The 20937-nt window shown below is 62.4% G+C and overlaps 2 protein-coding genes across 3 annotated transcripts in view; one reads left to right on the top strand and one right to left on the bottom strand.

Annotated features, from left to right (window-relative positions):
• Window positions 1–20435, top strand: part of INSYN2A (inhibitory synaptic factor 2A) — a 47155-nt gene extending 26720 nt beyond the window's left edge. The window contains exons 3-4 of the mRNA XM_045853769.1: window positions 10318–10389; window positions 19979–20435. Coding sequence (XP_045709725.1) covers window positions 10318–10389; window positions 19979–20174 — 268 coding nt within the window. The 3' untranslated portion in view covers window positions 20175–20435. The remainder of the gene's footprint in view (window positions 1–10317; window positions 10390–19978) is intronic.
• The window catches only part of DOCK1 (dedicator of cytokinesis 1), a 345843-nt gene that overhangs the window by 183197 nt on the left and 141709 nt on the right, over window positions 1–20937 (bottom strand). The window lies entirely within an intron of this gene.

The following is a 20937-nucleotide window of genomic DNA, read 5'->3' as shown; positions in this document are numbered from 1 at the left end:
CTGTGTGCACCTGAAGTCCGTGACCCCGAGGCGAAGGGAGGTCCCCACGCAACACCACCAGCAGCATGCGTGTCTTTGAAAGGATGTTCGTAAGAACTGATTTCCTAGGTAAAGCTGATCTGAAAATGGGCATGTTTTGCCTAGGTTGGGAGCAGAACTCTGTCCATCGGTACCGCACTGGGTGCCGCACTAGGCTGCCTGCCCAGACAAGCGTCTCATCCCGGGACGCGGGGGCTTTGCACACGACGGCACCACAGCGGAACGACCTTCACCTCCAGCTCCAAGAGCGCAGAGACGCTGATTTAAAAAGACAAACACCAGGCCCGGCCTCCGCCACGAGGCACAGAAGCTTCCCAAAGAGTAAGTTCTGATTTAAACTTGTTAACCGAACTGCTCTGGAAAGCCTATCGAACAAATTGTAAATCAAAGATAAAAGCCTCTGTGGATATTCACTGTGGGAACCAGTGGAGAGGGCACCACATTAATACTTCCAAATTAAAAGCCCCTTAAGCCGGCCCGCGGGCGGCGGCACCGGGGCCGGTGAGAAACGGCGGCCCGGGAGGAGACTGAGCCCTCGCGCAGGCCACTCACGCTCCTGCTTTCACTCCGGTTCGGTAGCCGGTGCCGCCGAAATTTATTCTCGCTAATTGTCAATAAATTATAGCTTAAACTTTATCTCTCCTCCAGGAAAAAACCAAGTTAATCAACTCAGCCGCGGCTCGGCCCTAAAAAGTTGTTTTCCTTATCAATAATAGCTACCGCCCCCCCCACCGTGCCCTCTGGGACGACCACTTGTCACTGCTGTCGCCGTTTGGCAACGCAGACTCTCCTGGATTTCAGGACGGGGAGAGAGAGAGCGTACGTTTTCCTCTGATGTACTGTAATCAGGCAGTCCGTGCGCCAAACAATAATTGCTATCATCCCCGATGGTTACGTATTGATTTCCCATTATGGAAATGCGATTACAGATCACTGGAGACACAGCGCTGCCCAAATAACAGGGCTCGTCTGTGCCGGCCTCGGCCCGGATCCGCGGGAACGCTGACAGTGATGACGCACGTGCCCTGCTGCTGACAGAGGCCGTCTCCGCCACCTCGCACGGCTCTGCGCGGGGGAGGCGGGCAGGGTGACAGAGCCGGGCCCCGGGGAGGGGCGAGGGTGACCAGGGGCGATGCCGGGGCCGGGGCCGAGGCCGAGGCCGAGGGGAAACGCCAGGGTGCCCAGCTCCCTCCCGCATCCTCTGTGGCCCCGGGGCCGCAAGGCTCGAATCTCCACGCCACCGGCCAGGCTCTGCCGCTAACCCCCACGACTGTCTCGCTTTCCTCCTCTGTCACGAAGACAAGCACTAAAAGCTTCCCTCCCAGCCACGGCCGCCCCAAAATTATAGTGTCACTGCATCTGGGGAGCTGCCAGGCCAATAAAAGTTAATTTGTCAACACCGCCTACAGCAAACCACCAAGTTCATTGTTAATAGGGTGTTTCTTAATGAAACTCATTCACCAGGATGGCGTCCAGACGAGGAGAGGAGGAAGGCGCTGGTGTAGGGGCAGCCTGGGCCTTTTCATTCCAGCCGCTCGGGCGGGAAGCGGCTGACAGCCGACCTCCTCCCAGGTGTTTGGTGGCATTTGAGACGGGGTGACGGTGATCCCGCTGGACAGCTGCTCTCCCCTGACCCAGCTGGGAACACCCCCAAACTGGCCACCCAATTTTCCTTTTCAGAAGCACGGACTTTGGGTTCAGTTGATGCAGCAGCAGGGACCTCCTAGATTCCTCATTCACTCGTTCGTTCATTCATTCGCTCACTCACTCAGCATTCGAAAAGTACTCCTCGGGCACCTGCCTCACCTCGGGCTCGCTCTGTGGGGACAGACTAGAAGCAAAGCTGACACTAAGATGTGCAGTGTTCCGTGGCGAGAGGAGCTTTGAGGTTAAGCAGAGACGGGAGGCAGGGCACTCACTTTCTCTGAGTCACTAAAGAGGCAGTATTTGCTGTGCGTGCCGCGAGCCTTGAGTCAACGCCCGGCCCGGGAAGGCGCGGGAAGGTGCGGTCACGGCCACCCCTCGCTCCGAGTCGGAAGAGAGGAAGACGCCTCGTCACTTCTCAGCATCCACCGCGGGGTGGCGGAGAGGTGGCAACCAACTGTGGACACGCCGAGCTGCCCAGGCGGGCACAGCCGCGGGACCAGAGCCAAGGTCGTCGGTTTGAACGAGCAGAGACCCCGGCCCGCGGAAAGGCTGCTGCTCTGCCAAGGGGCTCAGCTCTGCGCCCTGGACGCAGAAGCAGTTCCTCCTGCTTGGAGACACGTCCTCTGGACCGTCCGTGTCTTGAGGGCCAGGTGTACGGTTTACTCCCCGACAGCCGCTCTCCAGCAAAAAGCCACGCACAGAGCTGATAAACAGCAGGCATCGTGACCCCGCCAGCGTGGGGAAAGCCAGTGAAAAGCCAGTGGGGAAAGTCATTTTGGCTAATTCGAAGCTCAGTCCTTTAGGGTCTCTAATTAGAACCGGACGTGGGAACAGCCAGGAGCCCTGAAAGTCACCCTCCCGTGTTTAATGAGATCTCGGGGTATCCGCACGCCAAGCAGTTCTCCGGGGGCCACCGTCTCCAGTGCCGGTTCCGGGAGAACAGCGCACGCCCGGCTCTGAGCACTTCCCTGCCCAGCGGAGAGAGTGAGTGCGGGGGACACGGCCGGGTTTGCTCCACGGCGCCGCTTCCGAGTCGTTAGTTTGGACTCGGACCTCAGCGCACTGTCCGGAGAGCCAAACGATGCACAGCGCTGGGGCTCCCGGGTGAGCCCCCCGATTCCCCCCAGCTCGCTCGAGGCCGGGAGAGAGCCGTACAATCCACCAGTCGTGTTCGCGGAGGGACAGCCTCCAACGCGGGTGGGTTTCCGCCGGTGGATCGGCCTCAGCGGGGTCACCGCCCAACAACGACGTCCCACAAGGGACGTTGGGGACCTTCCTGCCGCCAGACCCGGGGGACTCACAGGAGTGTGTGGGGAGACAGAGACGACGCCCTCGGTGTCTTCCAGTCTCAGTGACAGCCCTTCCCCCAAAGAGCGGTCTGAGCGAACGGGGGAAACCAGGCGTTCACGGGGTGGGCTTTCACGGGGTGGGCTTTCTCGCGTGACCTCCCACCGACGGCCCAAGAGGAAGGGAAGCGAAGCCAGGGCCGCGCCACCAATGGAGGCTGGTTCGAGCGCGCTGACGCAAACAGTTCAGCAACTGCTACACAGCGACTCCTGTGCAGGCGCAGCGCCGCCAGGCTCCAGGGCTGAACGCAACCTCGGAGGTGACTCTTGCTGGAGTTTTCTGTCGGGAGCTGCTGCCTTCCCCGGGAGCAGAGGTCGACGCAGCCCTTGAGGATCTGCTTTCCTACCGAATTCACTTTTCCTCCGCGCTCTCGCCCGCCCTTCCGGGCGCCCACAGCCTGCACGGGCGCCCTGCCCGGGACGGGCACACCGGGTGCTGGCCGGGCAAACTTGGAGAAGCCCAAAGCTGCCGTGACAAGCCCGAATGCCAGGTGTGCCGGCCGAGGGATGTCGCCGAGCGGGGTTAAAGGGCGCCAGAGGAGGGACTGGTGGTGCCTCCTTAGGACACTAACACAGCCTCTCAGCCATCAGCCCGCTCAGACGTCCCGGAGGCGGGGGGGCGGGGTCTCAGAGAGTGGGGGGACACTCTTCGTGACACTGTGCTCCTCAGAACACAGCCTTGGTTAAAACAAACGGCTTTGTCCTCTTGGGGATCCCGGGCCACCAAGGAGCTGCTCGGCCTCACGCAGAGAGCCAGCCCCTGGCTAACCAGGGCCGCCTCTGGCCACTGAACGCCGGTCCTGCCTCCTGCCGACCAATCGGTGACCTGGGGCTTAGGAAAATCGATGTCATATTGTTTTAGCAAATATAGCTCAGATGCTCCCCCAATCCTGTCACTGAAAGGTGTGTAAAACAGGTAACTGGATGCATTCCCAAGGTATCTGGGGAAAGTCCAAGTTCACTTGGGCTGCTGGAGTGCGGCTAACAAAGGAGCCCCACTTCCAGGGCCAATCCCTGGTGAGAACGCAGACTCGGGGCAGGGTGGTGCTGCAGCCTGGGGGGCGGGGTGGGGTGACTTATCCCTTAGGGTAGGGGGCTTGCCACCTAGGAGGGGGTCAGAGAGAACAGCCGCTTGGTCTGCTTTTTGAAATGTAATTTCTCCCATAAATAGTAGTGGCATCTCTTTATGCCTCTAACTAACGTCGCTCTGACACTATTATGTGAAAAAGCCCTTTCGGACGCTGAAATAAATGACGGCTCGGTTATCAGGTGGGGGCAGCTGGGACGCCAATCTGGGCCGGACCGCCGAAGGGGACACAACGGCCTCTGGCACCCGGCGAGGACGCCGGGAGAACAGGGAGACCGACACGGAGGACATAAATTAAACAAGCGCATCGCATTCTCACGGGGAGCAGAGAGCGTCCCAAGGCCCCCCGCCCAGTGACGGCCGCCGCCCCGGCCAAGGGCCTAGCACGTGCCCTTGAGGTGACCCAGGGTGCCCACCACACCAGCAGCGCGTGCAGCCCGTGTTCTGAGGGCCACAGTGGGAGCAGCGCTCCTCGATCCCAGCGCTACCCTGCTGGCATGCTGGCCGGTGTGCTCGGAGCTCCGGACTTGCTGAAAGTCACCGTGTCCTTTAGGAGACGGGAAAGGTCGCCCCAGGCCCCGGATCTCTGCCCGGAGCCACGGAGGGCGGCCCGCGGCAGGCTGCATGCCGGGACACTCTCGGTGCTCCCGGAGAGGCGGCCGCTTTCCGGGGATCTGGAGCACGGATCACCCCGGGGACGCGCGGAGGGGAGGGTCAGCGGGGGTCTCGGGTCTCCCGGAGAAAACAGAGCAGCGTGGCGGCGGCGGCAGGGACGGGACACTGAAGTCGGTCCGCTGACCCAACACCAGCAACTGCGACTGGACACCAGAGAAGGCATTCCGCTGGCCAACCAGTCTCTCTGAGCAACCGATGGTGGCCGTGCTACACTTGGCCCCGATAACTGGCCCGATAAGGACACTTACGTGTGTATCGCCTTCGCTGACCTTTCAAAACAGTCCGGGTTTTTTGGCCTCCGAATCATCTGCCCAGCCACGCAGGCCCCACCTTCAAGGTCTGGGAGACAAGGAGCGGGTGGCGTGGACGTGGCTGTGGCCTGTCCCTGGCTTCGCTCAGCCCCTGTCCCACCATGTAGGGGGGCCTGACCCCCTCGGAGCTCCCTGCGACGCAGTCGGGAGAGGCGGCAGGCGCACCCTGTCACTCCCGGCCCTGCCCTCCAGCCCCTGTGCTCACCCGGGGACACGGACGCGGCAGGCCCCAGGACGGAGCTGGCTGCTGTCCCCTTCCCCCGTCACTCCTGCGGCTCTGTCACGGGGATGGCTACCCCGGCTCCGCCGTGTGCCATCCCATCTCTGCTGTCATTTTTTTTTTTTTTTTGGTCTTTAAATCCCACTCCGGATTGCATCCTTGGCTGTGGGTCCTAACTAAGGACTCGCTCACCCAGCACTGACCCCGGTGTTGTGGGTTTTTAATAAATATGCAAATGTGGCTTTTCATATTCAGGAGTCTTTGATAAGGACAATCACAGAGCTGGGGACAGAGACACCGGTGGGCTCGTGCAAAGCTGAACTTGAGAAGTCCAGGCCGCTAAAGAAAGGGGCCCCCCCCGAGGTGTCCTTCGAGGGGGCGGCCCCGGCTAGAGCCCCGCACCAGCTCCCCCGTAAACGACCCTGGTCGCACCGTCTCCGAAGCGGATCGAGATCTCGTGGAGACACCAGCCGCTGTGCGAAGCCGAAGGGGGAGGGACTCGAGCACTTGAGTCCACTAAACCCACTCTGCAGAAGCAGCTCGCGCGGAAGCTTCCGCTTGGACAAATCCGCGGGAACACGCCCCCTCCGCGTACTCTCACGGCGCCCCCGTCTCCTCGTTCCACAGCGCAGTCCAGGCTCCTCCCCTTCCGGTGAAGCCCCCCAGGACCACCGCGTGTGCGCAGGGACACTCAGGGAGGGGCGGTCCTTGGGCTGGACCTGGGTTCTGGAGGGTGGGTGGGGGTGGGGGACAAAAGAGTCGAGGAAAGACGCACGAGCACTGAAAGGCGCATCTGGGACCCTCGGCGCTGTCCTTGGTGCTGAGCGCTGTGTTTCCAGTTCCGGACCTGCCGAGACCAGAAACCACTGGCCGACGGCCACCGAGCGCAGGGGGACGAGGCACAGCGGGTGCCGCAGAGACCCTGCGGTCCCAGTCCACGTTCGCAGTGGACATGCTCGTCACTGGGTACAGAGGGGGTCCAGAGCTTTTCACAATCTATACTTCCCGTGGGCTTTTCGCATGCGGGATTTTTTTTTCCCGTTACATTTCTCTTACCGAACTTCAATGGGAAAACACAAAGACTGTGTTATTTGGTCACATCAATATTCACCAGACACCCAGGGTGTGCCAGGCACTGTGACAGGCACGCGGTGGGAAACCTTCGTACGATGATGAGCTCCTCAGGTCGGAAGGGAGGAGAGATTGGCCACTGGGGCAACGAACGTGCAGGACGAAACTTCATCATCTCTGATCAGGACCTGCTTCCACCGCAGCTTTCCCGCCGAGAACCCACGCTCTCTGCTCCGGCCGGCGCCCCCCACAAAGCTCCCCGGCCCTACTGCCGTTGGAGGAGCGCCTGCTCCACAGCTTTTGCTCCTCTCGGTGACAATGGCAATCCAGAAAGATAATCATTTCCATGATTGTTTTTCGGACTTGTTTCCAAGGGAGGGGGAAAAGAAAACCCCAGAGGAAACCCACAACAGCACTCTGTGTCCCCTGTGGCGTGGAAACGACGTCTCCGCTTCGTCTGTATTTGGAGAGCACATCCGTCCCGATGCCGCAACACAGTTACGGATGGGGCCATGAGGTCATCGGCGGAGCCAAGCCCCACGGCCTGGGCGCTCCAAGGGCAACCGGACGGACGTGAACTCCTGAGGCGGCGTGTGGTGTGACCAGACCCACGGGACACGGGCGGCACTGTGACTCTTGCCCCCAAATCGGCCTCTCCTTGACTGACCTCTGTCTCTGGGCTCCGAACACCCGCGTCCTTTAAACGAAACACAGGTCCACCCGGAACCTGAGAACTGTGCTGGAGGGCCCCTCTGGGGAAAGTCTGTGGCGATGTGATTCTAGAAACATCCAGGCCTGGGGGAAACAGGGCCAACCACCAGCTTGTCTCTTAAATTAGCTCATGAAAGAGTGACCACGGATATGTCAGCATGTAGGGCAGACACGGCGACTCGTGTGCTCCTTCTCCACAGACACTGGGGGCCGAGCGAGGGAGGCGGGGTCGACATACAAGGGGCGGGAAGGGGAGTGGAAGGGGCGGTGCCGGAGAAGGGCGGGGCTGCGAAGGGCGGGGCTGCGAAGGGCGGGGAGAGGAAGGGTTTTCCTGGCCATTCTTTCAAGTGCGGTCAGAAAAACTCGCCAGTGGTTTCCCGTGACACCTTGAACGACGCCCAGGGGCTTCCTGTTGTACGTCGCCTGCATGCCATCCCCTGCCATCGGCTCCATCCGCTGCGGCCACCCGGGCCGTCTCCTCCATCCTCCAGCCGGGGGTGGGGGGCGGGGTGGGGGGGTAGCTCCGTCTGCGTGCGGCCCTCCGCCCGGGGTCGCTGGACGACTCACTGCTTCTTCACTGTCATCAGGTCCTGTTTCCAGTGACCTGCCTTCGCCACCCTCCCCCGACACACAGCGCCATCCAACACGGACCCCCCCATCCCACCGAAACCCCATCCGTGCGTTGGCAGGCTGCCGGTCCGTGTCTCCCGCCCCACTGTAGGCTTTGGGAGGACGGCGGCTCCATTCTGTCCAAAAACGTCTCCTCGGCGGCCAGAATAATGCCCGGTGCCTATAAGCACTTAGGAACAGTTTGCTTCTTCTCAGGAGGTCTTTAGGAGAGCAGTCTCCAACTGGAGACCCCCAGGTTCTAGAAGAGGGTCCTGTGTGTGTCAGGCGCCGGAAACCTCGGCCGGGCACCGGGGGGTGATGGTCCCACGCTGCTGTCACGCTAGAGCGGAGTGCCAGCCCCAAGGTGCGTGGAGGAGCACCAGAGGCCGGGGGGCTCAGGACAGGGGACGGGACCGACTGCTCTGAGCCCCCACCCCCGCAGACCAGGGCAGCACAGCTGACGCGAGGACCAAAGGCTCTCCTGTAAGGCTGACCCTGGGAACCCTGCGACACAGGCAAGAAGAGGGTGTGGGGTTGATAAGGCCTGATGGACATTTGTCCCAGAGTCTAGGACAGGGAGGGTCTCTGTGTCCTCAGAGGGGGAGTGAGGAAGTGACCCCTCCCCGGGTTTTGCCCATTTCCTCTTGAAAGCCTGAGGTTTGGAGTTGTCCCCACACAGACAGCTGTCACGTGTCCCCTCCCTGGCGGGGGGCGGGCACACGGCTGTGGGGCAGTCCCTCACCTGCAGCCCAGCTGAGCGGGGGGACCACACAGTCGCGTCCCACGTGCCACTGCTCGGACACGGGCCCCAGCACTGAGTTCGTTTCACTGCACAGCACGACCCTGGTCAGCAGCGAGCCAGGGCCCGGCGCCGGCAGAGCGCGCCTCGCGGAGCGGGCGCCCGGGGAGGCTCTGCAGGAGGCCGGGCGGGTGCAACAGGTCACTGTCACACCAGAAGGAACGCCGGTGTCGGCGCCACACACAGGCCGTCCGGTGGGAGCGTCGGGAGAAAGGGACCCCTGGGGCTTGTTGTGGGGGGGGGGTGACACGTGGGCCCCTCCAGGGTCCTCCCCTCCCTGGCCAAGTCAAGGGGAGAGGAAAAGGCCAAGGGCGGGTTCCCGGGGTGCCCCGAAAGGCAAGGGAGGGTGGATCAAGGTCAGCACAAATGCCACTACACTGCAACTCTGGCTCGACTAGGGTGGGCCACAGGTCATGACGGGCAATCGGAGGCAGAACACGGCCCCTGGTGAGTCAGGAGGAGGCGCGGGACTCGAGGGTCGAGCCCCGGTGCACGGGGCTCACGGAGACGGCGAGGCGTGGAGCGCAACACCCTCTGTCAAACGTTTATGTAACACAAACCACAGTGAGGGAAACAACAGCTACTTGCAGTTCGGAGCCCAGGACGCAGCCAGGAGGGGCCGGCATGGGAGGGTGGGGGGACGCTGGGGGTCTGTGCCGGCGGAGAGCCGTCTGCACGCTGCCACCGTGCGGGGCGACTCCGTAAATGGGACTCTGCCCCCAGCGTGCGGACGAGCCAATCCAGAGGCTCGCTCTTCCCCTGCCACACACTTAACCAGCCCCGGTGGCCGCGTCTGCCCCTGGGTGCCGAGTAGCACGCTTTCAGAAGAAACTCACCAGCCGTCAAAGGACGTCAGAGTGGAAAGGCCAGCCTATGTGGTGAGGAGCAGCTCCATGAATGCACCCCCATACTAGCTTCTCGGGGTAACCACGCGGAGCGACAGTCAAGGCCTGGCCGGGAAAACCCTGGTCACCGTACCTTTAAGTTCACACGACCTCCCGCAATATACTCCCCAAACAGACCCGTGCGTTTCTGAGGCTGGAGGAGCGCGGGCCGCCCCCACCCCCGCACGGGCCTCCTCGGGGCACGGAGGGGCCGGAGCGCGCCCACCCGCCCCGGGGCCGCGCTCCGCAGCGCCAGAGCCAGAGGGAAGGGTCTGGGGTTTGCGAACCAAGAACAGCGTGTAACTTCTCACAGAACAGTTGTATGTAATTCTTATCGTCTTAACATTTCACATATGGACGCTGAAATCTGATTTTCATTTAATTTCCACAAGCCCCAGATAGTACTATTCTTTCGATTTTTTTTTCCAGCCATTTAAAAACATAAAACCCGTCCTTAGCTTGCTGGGCAGGCTCAGGCCCCTGGAGGGGCTGGGCCTGTGGGCGGCAGCCGGCAGACCCCTCCTTCCAGGAGGCCCGGAGGCCCGGAGGCCGTGAGGCCGAGACGGCGGCGGAATCAGCAGAGCCGGAGCGGCGGTCCCTCCGAGTCTCATAGAACACGTAAATGCAAAGCTGCCCGGAACATCCCCCGTTCCCTCTGCTGATCACAAAACCGGATTATTGACTTCATTCCAGAGCTTATGCTCACATTCCAAATTTAATTTAAATGTCGCCTGAGCTGTCGCTGACGCACTGGGGGGACCAGCGCACAGGCGGAGCAGACCGGGGTGCCCACGTCCTGGAGTCCCCACCCCCGGGAGGGGCTCCGGCCCCGGGGACGCGAGGACGCGAGGTGTCTGCTCTGCACGGGTCCGCGGCCGCGGCCACCGCGTGTAATGCTCTCCTGTTCTTATCTTGTAGGCTCTCGTATCGGACGGGGCAGGACACAGCTAACTGTGACACGTGCAGGAACAGTGCATGTATTATCTATAGGTACGTCAATGTCTCCTCTTCCCGCCTTTCCGTTTCGAGTGACAAGTGGTGTGTGTTGCACAGGCCAGGGCACCCGGGGCCAGGTGGGGTGGCCGTAGCCAACAGACAGCAAAGGGCACTCCCGGACCCTCGGTCTCGGTCCCCCTCCCCCGCAGTGCTCAGCTCCAGGGGTGCACTGGTGGGTCGGGCCGAGCTTTACCTCGGCTGCACCTCCAGGGGGTGCCCGCCCTCCCCCCACTGGAGGGGCCGGGGACGCCGTGGGCGACCCAGGCTGCTCCCGAGTCAGGGCGGTGCTTTCCGGGGGCTCGAGAGGACCCCAGTGCATGTGTCCCCGGGGGCAGAACCCCCGTCCGGAGCCCTGACTGCTGGTCTCCGTGTCTGAACGTGAAGCTCGTTTAGGCCCCTCCCATGGACGGGGGACAGTGCCGCAGGCACGTCACCAGGCAGAAGCCGGGGCCGTTCTCGGCACAAATGCAGGGTTTCCAGACCTGGTCACGGCCTGCGGAGGGTATGGTGGGTTTGTTTGTTTGTTTCGGGAAATGTAATTTCCAAAAACAAACTACGAGAGCAGTAGGAGATGTTACGATTTAGTTTGCTTTTTAAAATGAGGCCTGGAGACGAAGTTCTGTTGATTTGTCAAATTACCAAAAACACTTCTGGCTGGAGAGCTGTATGCCAGAGAACGTGTGAAGAACTCCCGTTTGCCCACAAAGGCGCCTCCTGAGAAGATCTCCGAAGTCGCCATCTTGTATCAAAAGGGCAGAGACGGGGTGTAAATGTCTTAAATGCAGCACGAGGCTCGCACCCCCAGAACCTGGGACCCGCCGCACGTCTCTGGGGGGGCGGGGCGTCCCAGCGCCCAGCCGGTGCTTTCAGAGCAGTGCTGGCCCGCCTGGCGACCCTGTCTGCAAGCAGGGAGAAGCAAGCACCTTAGGGACGGGAGCACCAAGGTCACTCCTGCCCACCCCTTGGGGCGGACGCTGTCCACAGAGGGAGACCCTGCCTCCCAGGGGGCATCGGGTAGGGTCTGGAGGGGGACATTTCCAGCTGTCACAATGGGGCCCGTGCTTCTGGCGTCCTGGAGGGAGGGCCAGGGACCCGCTGACATCTGACAATGCTCAGCGCAGCCTCCACATCAGCCCCCCGGTCACGGCGCCAGCAGCGCGGGGGCTGAGGACGCCCGCCGGGCTGGAGCCGGCTTCAGGCGAGGGTCTGGTGAGAGTGCCAGCATGCGGCTCGGGGCTCCTGGCAGCCCCCCCGCCCCGCCCCTGCCTTGGCTCTCCCCCCTTCGCAGAGAGGCGGGAGGAGCCGGTGCCCGGGCCAGGTTCCGTGTCAGGAACCGAGTGCAAACGACGGAAACGACCCTGAAAGCAGAGGTCTGCCTTTTGGCCCAGCAATCCCGCCTCTGGGAGTTCTCCCCAAAGGAGCCCGGAACACTAACCAGAAAGGACAGAAGCAGCCCCGTGCCACTCACGGCAGCGCTACTGACAGTCAGGCGCCGCGACACGGAAGCAGCCCGAGTGCCCGTCGGTAGGGGAGCGGGTGAAACAACGGCGGGGCAGCTACGGAGGGCGGTGCTGCTCGGCCGTCAGAAAGAAGGAGGTTGACCCTCTGCAGCAGCGTGGACGGACCTGGAGAACGTCATGCTGAGTGAAAGAAGCCAGTCGGAGAGAGACAAGTGCCACCCGGTGTCACTCACGCGTGGAATCTAGGGAACACACGGCACTGACACGCAGAACAGAGACAGACCCACGGATGGAGAGTGGAGGACAGCGGGGTGGGGGGCGGTTCGTGGGTAGGGGGATCGAGCAAAAACGGAAAGGGCCCCGCAGGGGCTCCGAGACTGGCTCCGGCACCTGGGCCCCCGGGGCCCTCACGCGGCTCCGGGGACGTCCCTGGGCGTCCCTGCCCCACCACCTCCGCTTGGTCTTCCCCGCCGGCTGCCTGGAGCACCTTGGGACTGACCTCGGTTAGAGGAGTTTCAGAATAACGAAATGCAACGTGCCAAGGGACTGTGGCCGTCCCAGAGACTGGGAGGACACACGAGAGCCCCGCAGCTGCCACCGCCACGCCTTCCCATTGGTCACCGGCGGTGGAGAGGCGGGAGGTCATCGCACGGGACCGGCCCATCCTGCATCTGCTCGCTGCTTCTTACTGGAAATCCGGCCACCCTCTCCGAGCAGCATGGGGACCCGTGGTGTTTCTGGAAGCTCTGGGCACAGGGGGACGCACAGGGTGCCGCATGCCAGCCCCGGCTGCCTGGGGTTCGGTCGACGCAGCCCTGTAACACGTGGGCACCTTCGTGTGGGCGGCGCCACATCATTGCCCTGCGAGACATAAGCCTGTCGTGGAAACAGGCAGGACTCGGAGGAAACACCCAGAAGACAAGGGTCTGGAGCAACTTCAGGGAGGGGGCCTGCCCGCTCCACAGACCAGGGGCTGGAGACATGAGCCTGACCTGGGCCGCGTGCAGACCCCGGTGCCCGGGGACAGGGCCGAACCCCTCTGCCCTCTGCCTTTATTGGGGTGCCTGTGAGACTCCTGAGGCATGCGGGATGGCACCCAGGGTCCCCTACTGATCGGGCAGGTGCCTCCGGCTCTGACACCTCCCGAGTCTGAGTCTGAGTCACGGGTGTGGGAGGAACAGGTCTGAGAGCATCCCCAGAACTCGCCCAGGAGCTGGACGTACGGGCAGGTGCAAGTGCTTCCTCGTGCAAACAGCCGGCACACCCGTGCCGGCTCACGGAGGGACGGGCGGCCAGCTGTGCCCGCGCAGTGCCGTGACCTCCCTGCCGCCTCGTCCCCTGGGGCCCCGAGCCTCAAAAGCGCTGTGCTCCGTGTGCCTGGGAATTTTGGGGTGGTTGACCTATGGCTGCATTTCCCCCCAAGACGCCACCCCTTTGCCTCTGAGCCAGACCGACTGGGAAGGCCTGATGTGTGAGCAGGTCAGCGTGACAAAATACTACAGGACACACGAGTTCCCGTTGTCCTTAGTACAACCGTCTTGGGTTGTCATCCGCATTTCCTGTCAAAAATGTGCTGTGGTCATTCCAGAACGACGCTTAAGTGAAGTTACTAATGGCATCTCTGCTCAGAGGCAGCCGAGCCCTTTGCAGCCAGCCAGTGCACCCCGGTCGGACGCGTCTGGTGACTCAGGCCACCTGTGAGTCAGCTTGTGCAGACTCGGTTATCCGAGAGGAGCCATGAGACACGCCGGGGACGCGGCCACTGCCCCCCTCTCCCGAGGTGGCTACTTTGTAAAACAAAAATCCCGCAGCGGAACGGCCCGGACGCGCGGTTGACATCCCTGTGAGAGTGGCCAGCGCCAGCCTCCCGTTCAGAAGGCAGTGGAGGAGAGGGGTCCGAGATGACAGTACTGCTGATTCGGGGTGGTCTGTCGGGCCCTGACCGGAGCTTGAAGTGTCCCCGTGACACGTCCGAGTCCCTGCCGGTCGTCACAAGACCCTCGGGGACAGCTCCCTTCGGGAAGACAACCCCCAGCGGCCTCCCCGCTGCGTCACCAAGGCCGCCGCACAGCCGGGGCCTCGGGGCGCTGATGAGTGATCACCCATTCCCGGGGGGGGGGTCATGTCCCGACCTTTGCTCATCAAGCAGGAAGCCCCCACGACGACGCCCTTCCGGACCCCAGACTGGAAGCCGAGTGCTCTCCGCTGAGGCCAGGGACGGCGGTGGACTAGCAGGGGACGTGTGACAGTGAGTGACCGCTTCTCATGATGACGGGTACTCCCTGTGGCCCATGCGGACTGTGGCATAAGACGCGCTGAATACACACGTCACTCGTGTTAGTAGTGAGCCTGGTCCCTCTGCTGCCTGCGAGAGCACCACGGGCAGAGATGACAAACACGGCTGGAGTCTTCCTGACTCAACCTCACCAGCCGGGGGGGGCGGAACTGTGGCCCCCCGACCCTGTGCTCCAGCGTCCCGACAGGACGGGCGCAGAGGAGGCTTCGGTCGGCAGGGAGAGAGCACGGCTCCCGCGCAGGGCGAGCCGGGAGAAGAGCCAGACACGGCCAGAGAGGTCACCGCCAAAGTCGAACTTCGGATACTTCCTCGTGAGACTCACAGCTAGGATGCCAGACGGCTGTTTTGGGTTTGTGTTTCCTTTCGCTCTGTAACTGCGAGGACCATTTCCTGGCCACGGCATGCCCGGGAAAGGGGGTAGGTCCTGTAGTTTGGGCATTTCTGTCACCGAGTGTCCATCTCCTGGCTACGACAGGAACTGTCAACTTTGATTATGTGCCTGCTGTGTGAGAGAGTGGTGAGGAAGGGTTTCACGCTGTGACGAATCATTTCCATGTTCAAGGTGTTGAGGGCAGGTAACAGGAGTTATTAACATTAGACACTGTTGGAATGAGACTGCTGTGTAAGTGCTGTGTGTATTACGTATACAGGTAAGGTACACGACCTATGTCCCCAGGTACACACAGGGTGCATGACATACAGGCCTACTTGTGCACCTACTTCTGTTTCCATGAATTAACTATCAACGGAAACCAGAGCGGCGACGCTCAGAGCGGCTGAGGCCAGGAGGAGGAGGAGGACTCGGGGCCGGTCCGTCTGTCTGTTTCACTTCAGTCAACAAAGAAAGCGTCTCTGAGCCTGACACTGTGCTCAACACCCCACCAACGTGGAGAACATTCAACACGGCCCCTCCCTCCACGAGCTCACAGACCCGAGCAGAAAAAACTGCAGCCCCGCACGAGGCGGAAGGGCTGCAGGAGCAGGCGGAGGGGGCCCGGCCCGGCCGGAGGAGCCGTCTGCGCTGGCGGAGTTTGCACTGGACGGAGGTGTGGGCAGACACTGGCCAGCACTGCAGGGCGTGGGTGGCGCCGCCTGTAGCCGCCTGCCTCCTGAGGGCCGCTGGGTCCGAGGACCCCCGAGGCTGCCAGGAGCTGAGTGGACCCCCAGCCGCGTCCCAAGGGGCAACAAGGCGCAGATCCCAGACTCGGAAAGCAAACACACTGCCCGCCTGTCCGACCCTCGGGCGAGTCTGCGCAGAACCAGTCAGGGAGGCGGGCACAGACCCCGCGGTGGAGGAGCGCTGCCTGTGGCCGGGGAGCGCAGAAGCCACCACGGGAGAAGCCAGAGAGGAACAGAACGAGGCTCCCAGGCTCCCAGGTTCCCAGGTTCCCCGCTGCCCCGCGCAGCAGCCGCCGGCCCGGAAAGCGCCGTCCTCTGCAAGACCTTACTGCGGGCGCCCCCAAAAACAAGGAAGGAGGGAGAAGATCCCATGGTCCGCTGCGCAGAAAAGCCGTCCGAGCCTCCTCCACTTAGGTTCTGGCGGCACGAAGCGGGCCCCGGGTTCTGCCTGCTGTGTGCCCAGCACCGCTGCCCGGGAAAGGCCCTGTCCATCCGCAGCGAGGAGCGGGCTCATGGAGCAAGGGTCGGGGGGACAGGAGCACTGAGCCAAACGGAGCGGCCGTGAGTCCGGCCCCGCGGTCGGAGCTGGGGGCGCAGGCAGCACCGGCCCCGGTTGAAGCGCCTGCGTTGCAGGGCAGGGAGGCGAACCAACACGGGACCACGAAACCGCTCGTGGGGCGTGCGGAGAAGAGGGACGGGAGGGGCGACCGGACGGCGGGGGGGGGGGCATTCGGAAGGCGGCCAGGAAACGAGGAGGAAGTGCTCCTGGGGACCCTGGGGCGAGGAGTGGCCGGCCAGACCTTCCCCAAGCCAGCACGGGTGTCCCCACAGGGGACAGAGTCACAGCCACGAAGACAGCAGTGACGGCCCCAGCAGGGGTGGCCGCCCCGTCGACCAGGCAGCGTGCAGGGGGCCTGCCCCCAAGCCCGGGGGTCTCCTGTCGGCCAGACGGCCCCCAGGCCCCATCGGGACCAACAACCTGCCGTGGGCAACATGGAGGAGGGGTGCCCAGAGCGAGGGCCCCGGGAGGGGCGCCAGTGGCTTTTGTCCACGTCAGTTCCTCCGAGCAGGACCGCAGGTGCTGTCTCCTGGCCACCCGGCTGCCGAGACCGAGGGGACCTCCGCTCTGTGTCAGCCAGAGGGGGCCTCACTCTTAACCCTCGGACATCGCCCTCTCCGGCCAGCCGTTGCTCTGGACACGACCCGGTGACTACGAACGCACGTCCCCGCCCCCGTGAGAAAAGCCGCCCGGCGGAACGCAGAGTAGAGTTCCAGCAACCCACGTGGTCCCCGCCCCAGGGCCAGGTGCGGCGGGCACAGTGCGCCGGCTGGCACACACTCCTCCTCCCGGAGCGGGCACGGCCGCTTGTGAGTTACAGGGGGACAGGGGCCCACGGCAGACGCTCCCCATCAGGCGTTCTCCCCATACGCTCCCCTCCTCGGAGACCCCCAGTCCCGGCTGCAGCCTCTCCGTCACGTTGGGGAGGAGCGCGAGCAGAAATCAACTGGGCAGGTCCAGTCGAGTCCTTGTGTTAACAAGAGCCCAGATTAGATTTCCCTGCGATTACAGGGCTCCGGGTGTGATCAATCGGTGAAGGACAGTGTTCCCGATGCGCCTGCTAATGGGAAGTCAATAATCACAGGGACCCAGGTTGCGCGCAGCCTGTGGTGGTAGCCTGGGAAGCGCCAGCACCCCCCTCCGATCCCGTAGCCCACAGCCTCTCTGGGACTCTGGCAAGGGCTGTGGCCCTCGGGGCGTGCCTTCGATATTCGCCAGGCACCCCAATAAAATCGCTTGGGCCCCAGCACACCACAGTGGACGCGGCATCTCCCAGGGTCCGTGGCAAGGAGCTCGTTTTTCTTGTCCAAGTCCAAATAGAAGGACCCTTTTACTGGTATTACCTTGATCACTGTTGGCCCTTCTTCCCGTTACAGAACCGATGGCCAACCGATAATACGGATAAAGTAACATCTGAAGTCCATCTAATAGCTTAGAAAACTTTTCCACCGACTCTTAGCAGGGGCGGGGGGCGACCCTCAGCTAACTCAGTAATAACTCAGGGCAGTCATGATTAGACCCCCTGAAGTGAAGGAAGCCGGGCCCCAACAGGGTGAGGGGCCCCCCCGAGCCCCCTCGGCCCCCGAGGTCAAGGGGAAGAGAGGGCGCCCGCCTCGCCACAGCTCCAGCTAACGGAGCCGAGGGGCGCGCTCACAGAGGCAGCAGGGCCTGAGGCTGGCCCCTTCCACAGCTGTCCTGGAGGAACGGTGCCTCCCTCCTCACGCGTCTTAGACAAGCGTGCCGTGAGTTCCTGAGGTTTGCTGCCGCCGCCGCTGGCCCGCGGCGTGACTCAGGGACGGCCCGTCGGACATGAGGGGAGACACTAATCCTCGTTTTGGGGGCAGAGGACAACTGGCCATAAACTTCTTGACAGCATCTCTAATTTTTTCCATAGTGTCATAGTCTCTGACAGTAAGAAAAATGGAGCCGTGGCTATAAAACACAAGATGGTCCATTGGATGGGCCCGGAACTTGTTTTCAGAGCTCCAGATAACACCGCCTGGCTGTTTCGTCTCTCCAAAATGCCAGAATTTGTCGAGGATTAATGGTCCTCTAAATCAATAGGATTTCATGTTTATAAATGGTTTACGGTTCCCTGGATGGAACGCGTTATGAGCTCATGCATTATCATCGGTGCTGAACCTTTACTGAATCCACTGACATTTAGCCTGGCGTCCAGGCCAGACACGGAGGGGACGCGGAGCAGGCCTGTCCGGAAGCCTGGCACGAGGCGGCGTCGGATTCAAGGGCAGGGCACCGGGGAGGCAGGCAGGAGAGACGGCGGGCCCGTGGGTGCCTGGCTCATCCCCGAAAAACGGCACTGGGCCCGGGGCCCTTGTCCAAAGCCAAGGGGACGGGTAAGAGTTGGTGACGGTCGGGAGGTCAACAGTGGGCCTTTCGCAGCCGAGAAGAGCAGGGAAGAGTCCAGGCAAGTGGCCTCCTTTGGAGACACTTCATAAAAGGACAGCACATACTTGAAATAGCCATCTTCGGTCCCGTCGTTCCAACGCAAACGTCGTCCCTGCTGTCAGCTGTCCTCGCACGCGGTCACGTGTTTGCACACGGGCCTCAGCGACGTGACGACACGTCTGGGGTACGTCCGGCAGACACTGCGCTTCTGCCCGAAGAATGCTCCGAGGGGCCGACTCGGGGGGCACACCCTGCTGGCCCCCTCGCGGGGCGCTGCGGCCGCACCCAGGTGTCGGGTGGGCTGGGCTTTTCGAAGAGACGGTCAGCGAGCTCCTCCCTGTCCGGACGGTTTCCGGGGAAACGCGGGATTCCTGTGATCCTGTGAGAGGTGCACAGAGGCGGGGCTTTCACAGACCTGGGTGCCCGAGCCGAGGCGACTCCTGGACGCGGAGGCTTTCGGTGCCCTCCTCGGCGTCAGCGCCGCGGGCAGCCTGCAGGCCAGCTGGAGGCTGACTCGGATGCTGCATTTTTCATTTCAACGCGTCACGGTCACGCAGCACTCCTCCGCGGGGGAGCGGTCTGGGCAGCGTGTCGATGGGCCCTTGTGTGGCTGTGCCAACATCACGGCCCACGGTGGACGAGCCCGGGCGGCCCAGCCTGCCACCCGCCGAGGCCGTGCTGTCCAGCCTGCTGGTCCCAGGCTCCGAGCCTCGATGGCACGTTCCGCACCAGACGCCACAAGACTCAACCCAGCCCCAGAGGAAAGGCCGCAGCGGGGGACCGGCGAACACGAGGCGGGCGAGGCTGCTGGTGGCGCGGCACGCTGCGGCTTCACGGCAGGCGCTCTCTTCGTACGGAGCTAGCGTGCCCTCCCGGACAGCGAGGAGAGAGCAGCGTGGGACATCCCAGGCCGGTGACACGGCTGTTTGTCGCCATGACCGAGCACTGCGGACTATACACAACTGTGGGTGAGGCACTTAATTTTACACGACGGGCCAGGCAGGCTGTTCAGCCCAGCGTCACCGCACACGCGCGGGAAGCGTGTGGCGCTCGGACGTGACGACGGCTAGGACGTCACTGGGCGGTGGGCATGCTCGCCGCCATCCGGTGGGACCAATGCGTCACCGTGCACGGCTGCACACACCTGGACACCGGCCGGTGCGGGGACGAACCTTCGTAGGTCCAAAGCGAAAGCACACAAGTTACCTTTCCGAGAACATAAACCTGTCTGAAATACAGCTGACCCCGAACAACACGGGTTTGAACTTATCAGGGTTCTTTTTTTTTATTATTTTCAAGAAATACACAAAGACATTGTCTCTTCCTCACGATTTTCTTAATAGCATGTTCTTTTCTCTAGCTTCCTAGCGCCGAAGCCACACGGCACAGGAGACAGGTGTTCAGAGACCGTGCTGTCAGTGGGGTTCCCGGCCCACGGCAGGCTACCAGGAAGGAGTAGAGGTTCTGGGGAGTCGAAAGTTATACGCAGATTTTCACCCATGAGGGGGATCAGGACCTTTGACCCCCATGTGGCATAAGGGTCAAGGGTCATTCTCAGGGCCACGGGTCTAAACCGTACTCCAGCCAGTGGCTTACCAGGCAGCTGCGGAACCACAGTATAAACGCGGGAGGACTGGCCGCGAGCCCTAGGGGGAGGGCTCCCGGGTTCCGTGTCACGGGAAGGGGACCTGGACACGCAGAGGCCTGGGCGCTAACCCCGCCCCTCTCCTTCCTTCCCAGCGTGGAGCTGGACTTCAAGCAGCAGGAGGACAAACTCCAGCCGGTCCTGCGGAAGCTCCATGCGCTCGAGGAAGCTCAGGGTGCACCCTCGCCTTACTCCCAGGAGACCGCCGCCGCCGCCTCCTCCTCGACCCCCAAGCAAAAATCCAAAACGGAGTCCAAAAAGCACGGGCGTTGGAAACTCTGGTTCCTTTGAAACTCTCGCGGGGCTTGCTGTCGGAAGGCCGTCGGTCCCACCCACCGGGGACGAGTCCGCCCTTTCCCAAAACGAACAGAAGCCAGGGGGCCGGGGGCCGATGCGGGCGCCCCCGGGTCTCCCCCTGCGCACCGAAAAGGCCTTTGTCCCCACCGGTCGTCCCCAGAGGCAAGCTGTCCAGAGTCACAGCTCGCCAGCTGCCCTGTGCGGTGTGCGGGCGGGGATGTCCAATCCGAAACCGGACTTCACGCCGTCCCAGAGGACCCGGAGAAACCCCGCCCTCAGCCCAGAGGGGCGGGTCCGAGTCACCGCCCTGCGCACAGCTGAGAGCCCATGGTTATTTCCCAGCCTTTATTTATTTATCTATTCGTTTTTTAAACCAATGAGGAGAAAACGCAAGCCTTATGTTTGCAAAGGACTTGATTTCCACGTTTCACTTTGCAAACAAGCAGGGGCGGGGGCGGTTCGCAGCACATCCAATTCCGGAGAAAGCACAATTTTTTCCAAGTGGTCGGAGACCGTGGCTCCTCTCTCAAACGCGACTCTGTGTGTACCTGCCTTCCCGTGCTGTCACGCTACGCCACGCGGCCCCACGCCCGCGTCACGCCGACACCTCGGACTGGGCACCCTCCGCATCTCGGACCTGCGCCACGTCTGCCGCTCGTTTTCCCGGTGGCCGGCGGCCGGCGGTCCCCCAGAGTCAGGACATGCCTTCAATGACTGCAAGTTGACAGGGTCAGAGCTATCGGACACTCAGCTTTCT

This window comes from Phyllostomus hastatus, unplaced genomic scaffold, assembly GCF_019186645.2.
Source record: "Phyllostomus hastatus isolate PE091 unplaced genomic scaffold, TTU_PhHast_1.1 phas_scaffold_1066, whole genome shotgun sequence".
NCBI lineage: Eukaryota > Metazoa > Chordata > Mammalia > Chiroptera > Phyllostomidae > Phyllostomus > Phyllostomus hastatus.
Note: the sequence above shows the minus strand (reverse complement) of the source record. Positions and strands in the feature narration are given on the sequence as shown.